The 12,454-nt window shown below is 44.3% G+C and overlaps 1 protein-coding gene across 16 annotated transcripts in view; it reads left to right on the top strand.

The window, feature by feature from the left end:
• The window catches only part of PHF21A (PHD finger protein 21A), a 211,002-nt gene extending 198,825 nt beyond the window's left edge, over positions 1-12,177 (top strand). For 12 of the 16 annotated variants that reach the window (XM_049890988.1, XM_049890999.1, XM_049890998.1 and 9 more), the window contains 5 exons: positions 1,852-2,015; positions 7,707-7,862; positions 9,145-9,220; positions 9,601-9,704; positions 11,360-12,177. In XM_049890988.1, the coding sequence (XP_049746945.1) occupies positions 1,852-2,015; positions 7,707-7,862; positions 9,145-9,220; positions 9,601-9,704; positions 11,360-11,617 (758 nt within the window). In that variant the 3' untranslated portion in view covers positions 11,618-12,177. Of the gene's footprint in view, positions 1-1,754; positions 1,778-1,851; positions 6,743-7,706; positions 7,863-9,144; positions 9,221-9,600; positions 9,705-11,359 lie in introns of those variants that run through there. The other 4 variants (XM_049891001.1, XM_049891002.1, XM_049891000.1 and 1 more) reach the window with 2 other exon arrangements.
• The last annotated feature ends 277 nt before the right edge of the window (positions 12,178-12,454 follow it).

Below are 12,454 nucleotides of genomic sequence, written 5' to 3'. Positions count from 1 at the left end.
TTTCTCCACATGATAATGTGTCCCTGAGTTATAGTTCCAGGCTACAGAGTTTGCAGAGTGAGTGGAGTAGCATACTAATTTTTGCGTACGTACACGCAATCTCAGAACTAGAAGAAGCTTGGGAGGTCACGTAGACCCCTGGTCTGCCTTATATAGGACTACAGCAATACTGCTACCACCTCCTCCCCAAAAAAGAGATAATCATACTCACCCTTAGTGACCCATTCTAATGAGCAGCCCTGTCCTTCAAGTAGCCAAAAATATGTAGATATCTATATGAAGCCATTGCTTCGTATAGATTTTTAGACCACAGTAACCAGTGTCATGGGTTATTTCTTGTTGGTTTGGTTTTGATAACTTTTTTAGTGACCTCTGATGCATTTCTCAGAAAAGAGCCCCCAGCCAGAGGCCATCATTAATTGGCCTGCTGTTGGGCAGTATCTGCTAAGAGGACAGGGGTTAAATGAGCCAGAAAGACCTTGGCATCTCTTGCTGAGGTCAGAGGAGGAAAGCCTGCACTCACAATGCCTAGGATGTGCTTTCCGTGGGGAGACAAGGAGCATCTTCTGCCTGCCTACCTAGGCCACACTGTATTCCCCAGAAGAGGCAATCCAGTGAGATCTGTCTTTGTGCTATAGACATTGCCAGTTAACACAGATAGGTAATATTTGTGAGATATCTAACAGACTCATGACTCTTGTGCATCATCCTGATATAAATTTTAACTGGTGGTGAAGTCATGATCCTTCGTACCATTTACCAGTGCTCATAAGCAGTTTTGTACCTCTCTGACCTTTTTTTTTTTCTTCCCTTGGTATACTGGGCATGCGTTTTTGATTACTTTCAGCTTAGAAGCTGTGAACCTGACCCTTGCAAGACAAGGACCTGACTTAGGTATTTCAAAAGCAAGGTGGTTGACGTAGATTTGCTGCACCCATTAGGGGTCATTTATAGATCCTCTGTTGCCGTGAAGTTTGGTTTAAAATGCTCTTGCTTAAACCAGGTCTCTCAGCAATGTTGCTGATGGCAGAAACTTCCTGAGACTTTGGAGTGGCCCCGGTTCTTAGATACGTTCACCGTAATGTTTATGACGTTAAGCAGGGAGACAACTCTTAATCACCTGAGGAGGATATCTGAGGCCAGAGATACTTAAATTCATTGTCAGTCCTAGAGCATCTGTTTAGCAAGTAGTTTCTGGATACTCCCAGAATATACCTTCACTAGCTTGACCAGCAAGGGGCAAGAATAATTAACTTGAATTTGCCTCCTTGCTTTGCTTCTCTCCCCTCTCACAAGCAGTGAAATGACCAAAATGTAGACAGGAGAGAAAAGGAAAAGCAGAAATCCTAAATAAGTTAGTTTGTGGCGACTGAGAATCATTAGTATTATTGTAAAAATGATTACAAAGAAAACTTAGAGAACAATAAATACGTAAAAAAAATGAAAAAAAAAAAAAAGCCAAACAAAATAAATTCTTTTTCCTGGCCTTGATTCCCATTGGGCTTTGACATATTTGTTCCTTTACTAGAAATCCCAAATTAAGATAGTCTAGGAACTTCACCGTAATCTGCCCGAGGCAAAGTCCTTTAGTATAATCCAGCACCTTCTGTCATCCTCCAAGATTCTCTAATCCTTGCTTCTTTTGAGATTCATGTAGCTGTTTCTAATGACATTTAAATCTTTGCTTCTCTTCCTTTCTTGGGGACTGTTGTATTAACCTTCTGTCTGCTACCTCACTTCCTTTTCCATGCTAGCCAATGAGGAACACTGGCCAAAGGTATGTAAGATCATTTTTCCCCCTTTCTTTCCCTCCCCCCTTTTCCCCTTTTGTTCCCTTCTCTTGGTATATAGGTCGTCCTCCAAAATACAATGCAGTGCTGGGGTTTGGAGCCCTTACCCCAACATCCCCCCCATCCAGTCATCCTGACTCCCCTGAAAATGAAAAGACAGAGACCACATTCACTTTCCCTGCACCTGTCCAGCCTGTGTCCCTGCCCAGCCCCACCTCCACAGACGTAAGTAACTTGGGAAAAGCTCACTCTCTCTCTGAGAGCTTAACCTGGGGAAAACCGCTCTCATATGTTGTCTCCTTACCAACTCGTATCACCTTGACTAACCCTGGAACAGCAGTAGTCCCTGCAGGACACTTTGTATGTCATATAAGGCAGCGTTACTCTGGGCTCCCAGGCCTTTCCATGTCCTTGAGTATCATGTTAGATACATCAGGAAGCTTAAGAGTTTTCGGAATTTGAATTTCATCTGCTATGAATAAATTCTCAGACAATCAGGTGGGGTGGGGAGTTCAGCTCATGTCATTGAGAGGTGGCAAGTTCCGTCATCAGTGTTTGAGGCCGGGGACAGTGAACAAGCAGCCCCTGTTTCCTGCTTTGCGTAGAATTCAAGAACTGGAAATTTTTTCTTTAAAGCAAGTTTGTTCAGCAGAGTTGACCAGAAAAAAGTTCCTGGAAAGGTGTCAGATACTAAGTAGTCCTTCATCCAGAAACTTGAGGAGGGTAAACTAGTACTCCAAGTTTGTAAATGAGGCTTTATGAAGCAGTGAGTCGCTTCCCGTTCAGTCATTTATTCAACAATTACTTGAACGTCATTCTGCTGAGCAAGCTCCATTTTCAGGCTGGAAGTGGCAAAACCAGCCCCCTGCCCTCGCGGAGCTCATACTCCATGGGAAGAGGCAGATGATGAGCAGGTGAACATTTAAGATGTCTGGTAGCACTAAGTGCTGTGAGGACACATGAAACAGCAAGGGGCATGGGGAGTTGTGGCGGGAAGTTGACATTTTATGAAGAGTGGTGAGAGAAGGCCCCTCTGCTAGGAAGTGAAGGAGGAAGCCGTGAGTATCTGGGGGAAGAGCCGTCCATGCAGAGGGAACAGCAGTGCAGGAACCCTGAGGCAGAAGTGTCGTGGTGTGCTGGAAGAAAAGCAGGAAGACCAGGATAGCTGGGGCAGAGCAAGCGGTCAAGGGTGGTGGGAGGTGACACCAAGAGGTGGCAAGGCTGGTCGTGCAGGGCCTTGCGGCCTTCACTGTGAGCTTGGAGACCCCTGGAGGGTTTTGAGTAGACGAGTAACATAATTTTTATCTGAGCTTTTTATTTTGAAAAATTTCAAACCTGCAGAAAAGCAGCAGTAACAGCACAAAGAATGAATGTATACACTTCACCTAGATTCACCAGTGGTTAACATTTCACCATATATGCTTCCCCTCATACACATATACGCATTCATACACGCACACACACGTACACACACGCATACATACATGTGCCCAAATACATACACTTTTTTTCTGAAGCAGTTGAGAATCAGTTGCAAACACCATGAATCTTCACCCTTAAATATTTCAGCGTATATCCCCTGTGAATAAGGATATTCTCTTATACATCACAATGCAGTTATCAAATTGAGGAAATTTAATATTGATATTATTATGTAATTACACAGCCTATATTCTGATTTCTCCACTTGCCCTGATAATGGCCTTTGTGGCAGTTTTTTCTCCCTGCTCCAGGATCCAACCCAAGATCACTCTTGACGTTTATTGTCATGTTATTGTCTCTTTAGTCTCCTTTAATGTAGAACTGTTTCTCAGCCCTTCTTTTATGGCGTTGACATTTTCTAAGAGAGAGACTAGTTGCTGTGTAAAGTGCCCCTCCATTTGGATTGTGTGGTTGTTTCCTCGAGAGTAGATTCAAAAGATGCTCTTTTGCAGGAGCACTAAGTGATAATGGGCGTCTCAGTACATCACAACAGGAGGTACATGATGTCAGTGAGACCATTGTTGGTCATGTTAACTTCCATCATTTGGTAGTTTCAGCAAATTTCTCCACTTATAAAGGTGCCCTTTTTCCTCTGGTGGAGATAGCTCTGAGACTGTATGAATACCCAGTTCCCCAACAAACTGTCACCCTGTGGTTTTAGCATCCTTTGATGATTCTGCATTTATCATTTTTAAGGCATTTGCAAAATCAGCTTGGGTTTTAAAAGGATTGCTATGTGCGAATATGGAGAGGAGACTGTGGGAAGGTAGGGAAACCAGTTAGGAGGCTGTTGCCATCATCCTGACAAAGAGATGATGACGGCTCAGCCCAATAGCAGTACAGGTGGAGGAGACTGATTGAATCTGAATGTATTTTGAAGAGCCAGCAGGATTGGATAAGGGAGTATGAGGAGAAGACAAGAGCCAGAGACAAATCCAATGCTTTTGGCGTAAACGACTATAAGGATAACACTGCCCTTTACTGAGAAGGCGAAGATTACACGAGCAGGTTTGAGGAGGGAAGCCAAGAGTTTCATTTTGCGTATGTCCTATTTCTTTTGTGAGTTACATAGCTTGCCTTTGACCATCTTCAGGTAAAATGTCCCCTGGACTTAGGAGTTCTCAGAACGTACTAATGGTCTGTAAAGAGCAAAAGAATACCATATGAACATTCAGAGTTAAAATTTTTCGGACTTCAGTTGTGCTATTAATGAACACCAAGCATCTCTTGTTTGCTGGCACCAAAGATTGCCCCAGCTCTTCCTCAGTTGAATTACTGCCAACGGGATTGCCAGCTCATGGCTTCTTGGTAGAGCTCCCCATCCAGCGTAGGGCACAGATGCTGGGGAACAGATGATTTTGTGTTTCCATACATGAGTCTCCTCCCTCCACAAATTTGTTTGTTTTCTATTTTTCTGGCTGGGGGAGTTTATGGTTTTCTTTCAGAGACTGAGCTCAAAGGATCCACTCAGGTCAAATGACAAAAGTAAAAACTTGTGTCAAATTTCATCTTAAAATGCAAACATTGCTCTTTTCAGAAATCTAAAAGGAAAAGAAAGCTTTTCTGAAGCCACTAAGTATGTTCCCAGCCTCCTAAGTTAAACCCAATAGGACGGATTTCTTTTTTTTTAAGATAATTGACTTCTACTTTTACAGTCTCCCAACAGTGGCAGTGATTAAAATCAACACACAGGGCTCTGTATGTTTGCTGCTGGGTAGCATAAGCCCCAGCAACATGAATTAAGCAATAACAGTTGGGAGGCAGGCATTTCCTAGGGATCAATAACCATCTAAAAGGAGTCGATAATATAAGAGCCAGCCAGACACTAATCCTCAGGATGTACCTTGTTGCCACTACCATCATTCTAATGAGAAGAGAACCCATATAGCCATAATTATAAAATTTTTTTAGCAAATGATGACGTTGCAGTTGATACAGCCAGGGTGTTTCTAGAAAAGGTATGTCCCTAGCTCCTAGCAAGGATCATTCATCTTTCACCTTACAGTTTGGTATATGGTAATAATTTGATCAGTTACTGAAGCATAAGCCTTTGGACTTGGTGCACCGTCTCCGTGAGACTTCTCTGCTCGCTGTAGACAAAGAACCAATTCTGTATGGATGAAATATCTTGGCATTTTATATTCATTTCTGTGGGTAGCAGTTCTCAAAGTATGGTCCGGGGGGTCCCTGAGACTCTTTCAGGAGATCCATAAAATCAAAACCATTTTCATAATAATCCTAAAATGTCATTTGCCATTTTTACTGTCAGTCTCTCAAGAGGAGAATGGTGGAATTTTCCAGAGACTACATGACATGTGATGATGTCATCACTCTGTCAGCTAATGGAATGTGCACCTGTGTGTTCTTGGGTTTTAAAATTTCCTAATATTCTAGTTTTGTAACTTCCTGTTAATTTATATAGTTATTTCAAAATAAAAAGTTAAAAATTATGCAGTAAATATCAGCAGCTTTAATGGACATAAAGAAAAGCTTTTTTAGATCCTCAATAATTTTAAGAGTGTAAAGGGTTCCTGACACCAAAAAGATTGAGAACTGCTGCTATACTTAAAAAAAAAAAAAAGCCATTGCCATCAAGTTGAATTCCAATTTATAGCAACCCTGTAGGACAAAGTAGAACTGCCCTATAGCGTTTCCAAGGCTGTAAATCTTTCCAGAAGCAGACTGCCACAGCAGAGCAGCTAGTAGGTTAGACCTGCTGACCTTTTGGTTAACAGCCAAGCACTTAACCCTACTGAGCCACCGGGGCTCCTTGATGTTCTCCTTAATCAGGAGCAGTGGAAAGTGAGCAGAACTCTGTTTACCCGAACAAATCCCTCTGAATAAGACGTCCAGTTTGTCTTGTTTACTTCATCGCTGGTAACTTTATTTACAGTTCATGTAAAATAGTCTCTGAAACCATAACATGTTTATAAGCTTCATAAAGGTGCAAACTTAAAGCATGGGCTTTGGTTCAAGGAAGACCAGTCCTCTCAAGGAGAAGAGCACCCCTCAGGCTGACTTTAAGAATGGACGAAGAAAGGCGTGATTAATCTAGGGATAAAACCTTAACTTCTTTCGGTGCCTAGAAGTTAAATTGTTAGGCCGCATTCTCCTGAAATACCTTTCATATTACTGAGTATCTTTTTTACTGCCAGAGGTAACATTTCCTTATTAAGAAGGATTAGAATCCATCCACACTATGATTACCTTAAAACTGTTGGCAGGCCCTTTTTTGTGCTGTCAAACAACCTAGTGAATTACAGAGAAAGTTTCTTTTCCTTTAGAGAGAAATTCTAGGTTCAGGAAGACGTGTTCCTTCAGTGGTGGTGAATTTGTATGGTAGCCGTGAAGACCTGGGCAATGCTTTCTGTATCATTGCTTCCTGGGCAAAGCTTCTGTACCAGACCTTCTGACAGAAGAGCCTAGAAACCTAAAACAATGCATTGGAAGTGAAAAAGGATGTAATCCAGGTGGTGAAGTTGACTGGCTGGGTAACCTCTGGCATGTCCCATCAGTCTTCCCTTCCCTTGATGTTCTCATCTGTGGCATTAATTCTGTTCAGAGAACCGGCCGGGGATTGACTTTCTGGAAAGGGCCTCTTTAATAGCTCATTTCCTTTCTGAGTTCTCCTCTCCAAATTTTAAGTGGCTCTGCTTTTTTCTGATGGTGCCTTCTGTTCAGAGAGCTTCAGCAGACTTATCTGAGTATAAAACCGTCACTGATGGGGGAAGGAGAAAGACAGGCAGAGTGGACTGGGGCTGCTCTTCTTTTTCCATCTGGTGAAGTATTTTACGGGGAGGAATTAAGCCTCTCAGAATCAACAGTCCATTGAACAGCAAATGCCAAATACTGATTTTTAAGAGGACATTATCAGCTGTTACTCTGGTGTTTTGAATTCTTCGTGTTAGAAAGCCCATATGAGTTTAATTTGCACCTGAGTTAATCCTTTCCCATTTGAACTTTCACTCTATTTCTCCTCCCTGAGCAAGCAAGGGGTTTAGTAAGTCTCCATTTCTGCCCTGTCTTCTTTCCCAATCCTTCTGAACTCCCCCCACAATGATAGATAATGAGAATTGTTTATATCACATTGCAGAATATTTCGATAATGGGTTTAAGTGTCTTTATACTTTCTGATTTTTTAGTTGAACTCTACTAAAATATAATCAATGCTGAGCTCTCACCTGTAAAGTTAATTTTTTCCTAAGTGATCTCAGAGCTTTCTGTAAACTCTACTTTAAAATTAAGAAAACTGTTCCCACTCCGGGAACTTTGGCTATGAGGAGTGGGTGGGAGCTTGTGCCACTGGTAATGCCTGCTTTTCTTGCCATGGCAGCTGATTGTCCTAAAACATTTACATGCATCCAGGATGCACATGTCAGCATTGAAACTTTGCCTTTTTTGCCCTTTCTTTTACCTTTCATCTCCATTTCATAGGGTGATATCCACGAGGATTTTTGCAGCGTTTGCAGAAAAAGTGGCCAGTTGCTGATGTGTGACACGTGTTCCCGTGTGTATCACCTGGACTGCTTAGACCCTCCTCTGAAAACAATTCCCAAGGGCATGTGGATCTGTCCCAGATGTCAGGACCAGGTACTGTGGCTTAGACACGGGAGGGGCTGAAGAGAAGGAAAGACAGCGTGGTCAGGTGGAATTCTGTTCTCTCAGCTCTGGGAGTGGTGGAGGCTCTTCTGTCTCCTGTGGTCCTTCTCCTGCCGGCATCGTCCCTGTTCACGCACACTGCTCTCAACATAGCATTGGTTCCCTCAGAAGTTCTCCGCCCAGTCCAGGAGGCAGGGACTCTGTGCACGGGTGGAGAGACCCTGCCTGCTTCCTTTTGTTTAAAAAGACTCTTCTCCTTACCTTGATCCTGAAAAGTCCGTAAGACTTTCTGCCTCCTTTTCTAAAATTGATTCAAACTGAATATATGGTTCTGAAACTCTAATTTGGAAATAAAATCCTTAAAGGAAAGTCCTAAATTGATCATTTAATTTAGATGACAGCAGTTTCATTTTTAACCTCTGTTGGTATCAGGCTTAGAGAGCTGTAAATGGCTGTCTTGGTATTTCCCAGACTTGAGAAGCAAACGTTAACTATCCTGGTCTTTTCCCTCCTTCTCTGCTTAGTTCCTGATCTCTTTTTCTCAACTGTCCCTGTGTCTTTGTTTTTATTATAAGTTGTCTCGAGTCTTTTTTGAAAGTAGGCAAAATACAAAAAATAAATAAGCCCAGTAGCTCAGTAAGCTGTGGGATCTTGCTTGCTTCTTAGGAATCCTGACTTGAGAGAATTCTGGTTTTCCCTTTTTCATCCTGTCACCTTCCTACCTCCGTGACACAGTAGAGACAGTCCTTTGTTCTCTTCCTGATGCTTCTTTGTGACCCCCTGGTAGTTTTCTAGACAGGGCCTGGATTATATGTTAGTATTTGTAACTGATACTTAACTTCCTTGGTCAAGCTGTCTGAGGAACGTATAAAGCTAAAATTGAGCCAGGCAGTCCATGTCAGGTCAGGGATGAAATGCCAATGGCTGCTGCCATCTTCCTGACTTGTAGCTTTATTGTTGGTGGTTCTAACTGTCGGGAGGGGTTGGAGTCGTGTGACACATATGAGACAATGATAAGATGAACTTCTTGGGGATGCTCAGACGAGTCCCAGCCTCTTCTAAGCCTGGGCTCAAGTGGCCTGGATTTCCTGCCACTCATTTTCCCAGGCTGATATCTGGAACTTTGTAGTCCAGAAACTATAGACCACAGTTCTACAGCACAACTACCTTAAGTCCTTCCATTTTATCTGCCATAGACACCGTTGTTTGCTGTGTACATAGCGGGAGGTATGTTTATGCCGCTTGTCAAAGTAAAATTCTAATATCTTTTCAGATGCTGAAAAAAGAAGAAGCGATTCCATGGCCTGGAACTTTAGCAATTGTTCATTCCTATATTGCCTACAAAGCAGGTAAAAAATTACCCATATTCCTTTTTTTGTAAGGCTCCCTTTGTTTTAAAAAAAAAAAAAAAATACTGGAAGGCAATATTTGTTTTGTTTTCAAAAGGAAATTAAAGTGAAAAGCTTTTTACCGAATGAAGTGGAAAGCTCGTTCAGCACTTTCTTAGGGAGGAAAACTGAGAGTAATGCATAAATCCTGGCCCAAGCCACTGGGTGTTTTCTTATTAGCACCTTTACTTATAAAGAGGGAACACCAGGGGCAGGCAGGTCCCATGCACTGGCTTAGAACTCAGGGAGCTTTCGGGAAAAATATCTTCTTGGGTAAACATTCTGAGCACAGGGGCCCTTACAAAGAATTTATTGTTAAGAACTATTCCTATTTTTTCCAGCAAAAGAAGAAGAGAAACAGAAGTTACTTAAATGGAGTTCAGATTTAAAACAAGAACGAGAACAACTAGAGCAGAAGGTGAAACAGCTCAGCAATTCTATAAGTGTAAGTAAACCTCCTGCCTTTAATATAATACATAGATGTACAGATGCGTAGATGTACAGCTTTCCCTGTACGTGCCATGTGTCTCTTGGTGGCGCAAACAGTTAAAGCACTTGTCAGTAACTGAAATGTGCTTGGAAGAAAGACCTGGTGATCTGCTCCTGAAAGGTCACAGCCTTTTAAACCCTACAGTGCACCATTCTACTCACCATACATGGAGTTGTCATGAGTCAGAATCTACTTGATGGTGACTGGTTTATGACGTAACAGAACATGTGGCTCCTCAGGGCTAATGCAGGTCTTTCAGTTAATTGCCATGATTGACTTGGGCAGGTGCCAAGTTTGTCTTCCAGTTAGAGTTCCACCTTCAGGGGCAGGTGGCCGTTGGTATATACATGGCACCTTAGCCAAGCTCTGAGACGAGACATCCTTTTGCTTTGATCTGAGAGAGAATGGTGCCCTAGTGGTTAAGAGCTACGGTTGCTAACCAAAAGGTCAGCAGTTCGAATCCACCAAGCACTCCTTGGAAACCCTGTGGGGCAGGTCTGCTCTATCCTATAGGGCCGCTATGAGTCAGAATCAACTCTACGGCATTGGGTTTTTTTGGTTTTTTAGGTTGAAGAGAGGAAGTGGCAGCTACAAACTGTTCCTTATTTCAGTATAGTGTAGTTGCCACTCCCGTGTTTGGAAGGAGTGTAGAGCCTTGCCTGATGCTGGGCAAACACAGACCAGGTCCCCTCATGTGATTCTGGCTAGGCACCCAAGCTAGTGGGTCCCTCCCTTTCTTCCACACCATCTGATTGCACTCACAGGTTTTCTCGACCAATCTGAGAACGAGGGGTTTCTAGAAACAAGTATTGCCAAGTAAATAACTGCCCAGCGTGACCTTTCCAGGTGGGAAGGAAGGTTGTATCAGCAGCAGGGATACACAGGCTCTTCCTGAGAGTATAAGTTTTCTGTTGAGTAGGTCACCCTTGTTGGTGTAAGGTGGCCTCAGCCCTCACAGGCACCAGGTGGTGCCTTGGGCTTGGTGACAATTGACTGCCCCACTCACCTGCTTTCTCTTCCTCACTATACCTACCTGTGGCATGTAGGTTTAACATCTCTGTACCTAAAGCAGAAGCCAGCAGTGTGGGAGGCCAAGGGACAAGGCTACAAGCCCGTGACTGAGCAGAAGGGCTCTGTTTGCTGCAGTCTCTTGACCTTGCGCTGACCTTGATTCTCCTAAGCCTCACTGGTCTGCTCCTAAATTCTCACGGACTGAATGATCCCCAGTAGGCCCTCAGATTGGATCCAGACATCACTGGATTCCAGTCCTGAAGGCCACCCATTAGCATGGCAGAACCACACCAAAACCTGCCCAAACCAGCCTCAGGGCGGCTATGGGAACTTTTCTTTCCTACTTTTTTTTTTTCCACTGACTTATTTTTTGGTAACACGGTGATGATGAGAGTGTGGTTTTGTAGCATTTTAAGTCCTGGTGTCAGATGGAGTTGGCTTTTAAACCACTCACTTGCTTCCATTCTTGCCTCTTGGGCCTCCTCCCTCTCTTGGGCAGCAGCACCCACTCTAGGGTCCTTTTACATGGGTGGGGGGCTCCTCCCTAAGGGCCGCCAGGCCAGCCAGCTCAGTGCCCCTGCCCTCCTTCTTCGCTGCAGAAATGCATGGAAATGAAGAACACCATCCTGGCCCGGCAGAAGGAAATGCACAGCTCCCTGGAAAAGGTAAAACAGCTGATCCGCCTCATCCACGGCATCGACCTCTCCAGACCTGTAGACTCTGAGGTCACTGTGGGGGCCCTCTCCAATGGCCCGGACTGCACCCCCCCTGCCAACGCCGCCACCTCTACGCCGGCCCCCTCGCCCTCCTCCCAGAGCTGCACAGCGAACTGTAACCAGGGGGAAGAGACGAAATAACAGCCCCGCTAGGAGAAGCCACGGGACCCCGGCGGCAGGGAGCAGCAGAATACTGAAGACTCTAGAGAAGCAAAGCCGGATTTCTTCTGGAAAGTACAGAATTCTTTTGGTTCTTTGGTTCCAGAGAGAGAGAAGATGCTTGTGCCAGGTGGCACCAGAGTTTGCCAATTGATCCTTCTTATTCTGTGTGTACATGCAAAGATTGGACCATGTTACATGAAATAGTGCCAGCTGGAGGTTCTTTGCCAGCACCATGCCAAGTGAAATAATATATTTACTCTCTCTATTATACACCAGTGTGTGCCTGCAGCAGCCTCCACAGCCACGATGGGTTTGTTTTTGTTTTGTTGGGTGGGGAGCAGGGACGGGCGGAGGGAGGAGAGCAGGTTTCAGATCCTTATTTGCCGAGCCGTTTGTTTAGGTGAGAAGACAAGTCCAAAGAGTGTGTGGGCTTTCCTGTTTCTAAACGTTCACTACTATAAAACCAAAAAAAAAGGAAATTGAGATTGAACCAATTCCAGTGCCCAGAAGAGGTATGGGGAGGGGACGGGAGGGGGCAAAGGATGGGGAAAGTATATCAGAAGCAGTATTTAATATTGTCTGGGGTGGGGTGGGGTGTAGTGCAAAGGAGAGATGTACCCCAAGAATAGCCACAAGGTCTTCTCCCAGAGCACGCCGCTCCCCGCCACGGGTGCCCCCCACTCCCGAAGCCTTGCGCTCGCACGCCCCTTCCCTCCTTGGTGGAGTGGCGCGCATCCCTGTGGATCACCTGGTCACCTTCCCTCTCTGAGAACAAGTAGAGAGGGGGCTGCCGCTGCCCTCACTCGAGGTGGGGAA

This window comes from Elephas maximus, chromosome 7 (assembly GCF_024166365.1).
Source record: "Elephas maximus indicus isolate mEleMax1 chromosome 7, mEleMax1 primary haplotype, whole genome shotgun sequence".
Lineage (NCBI taxonomy): Eukaryota > Metazoa > Chordata > Mammalia > Proboscidea > Elephantidae > Elephas > Elephas maximus.
Note: the sequence above shows the minus strand (reverse complement) of the source record. Positions and strands in the feature narration are given on the sequence as shown.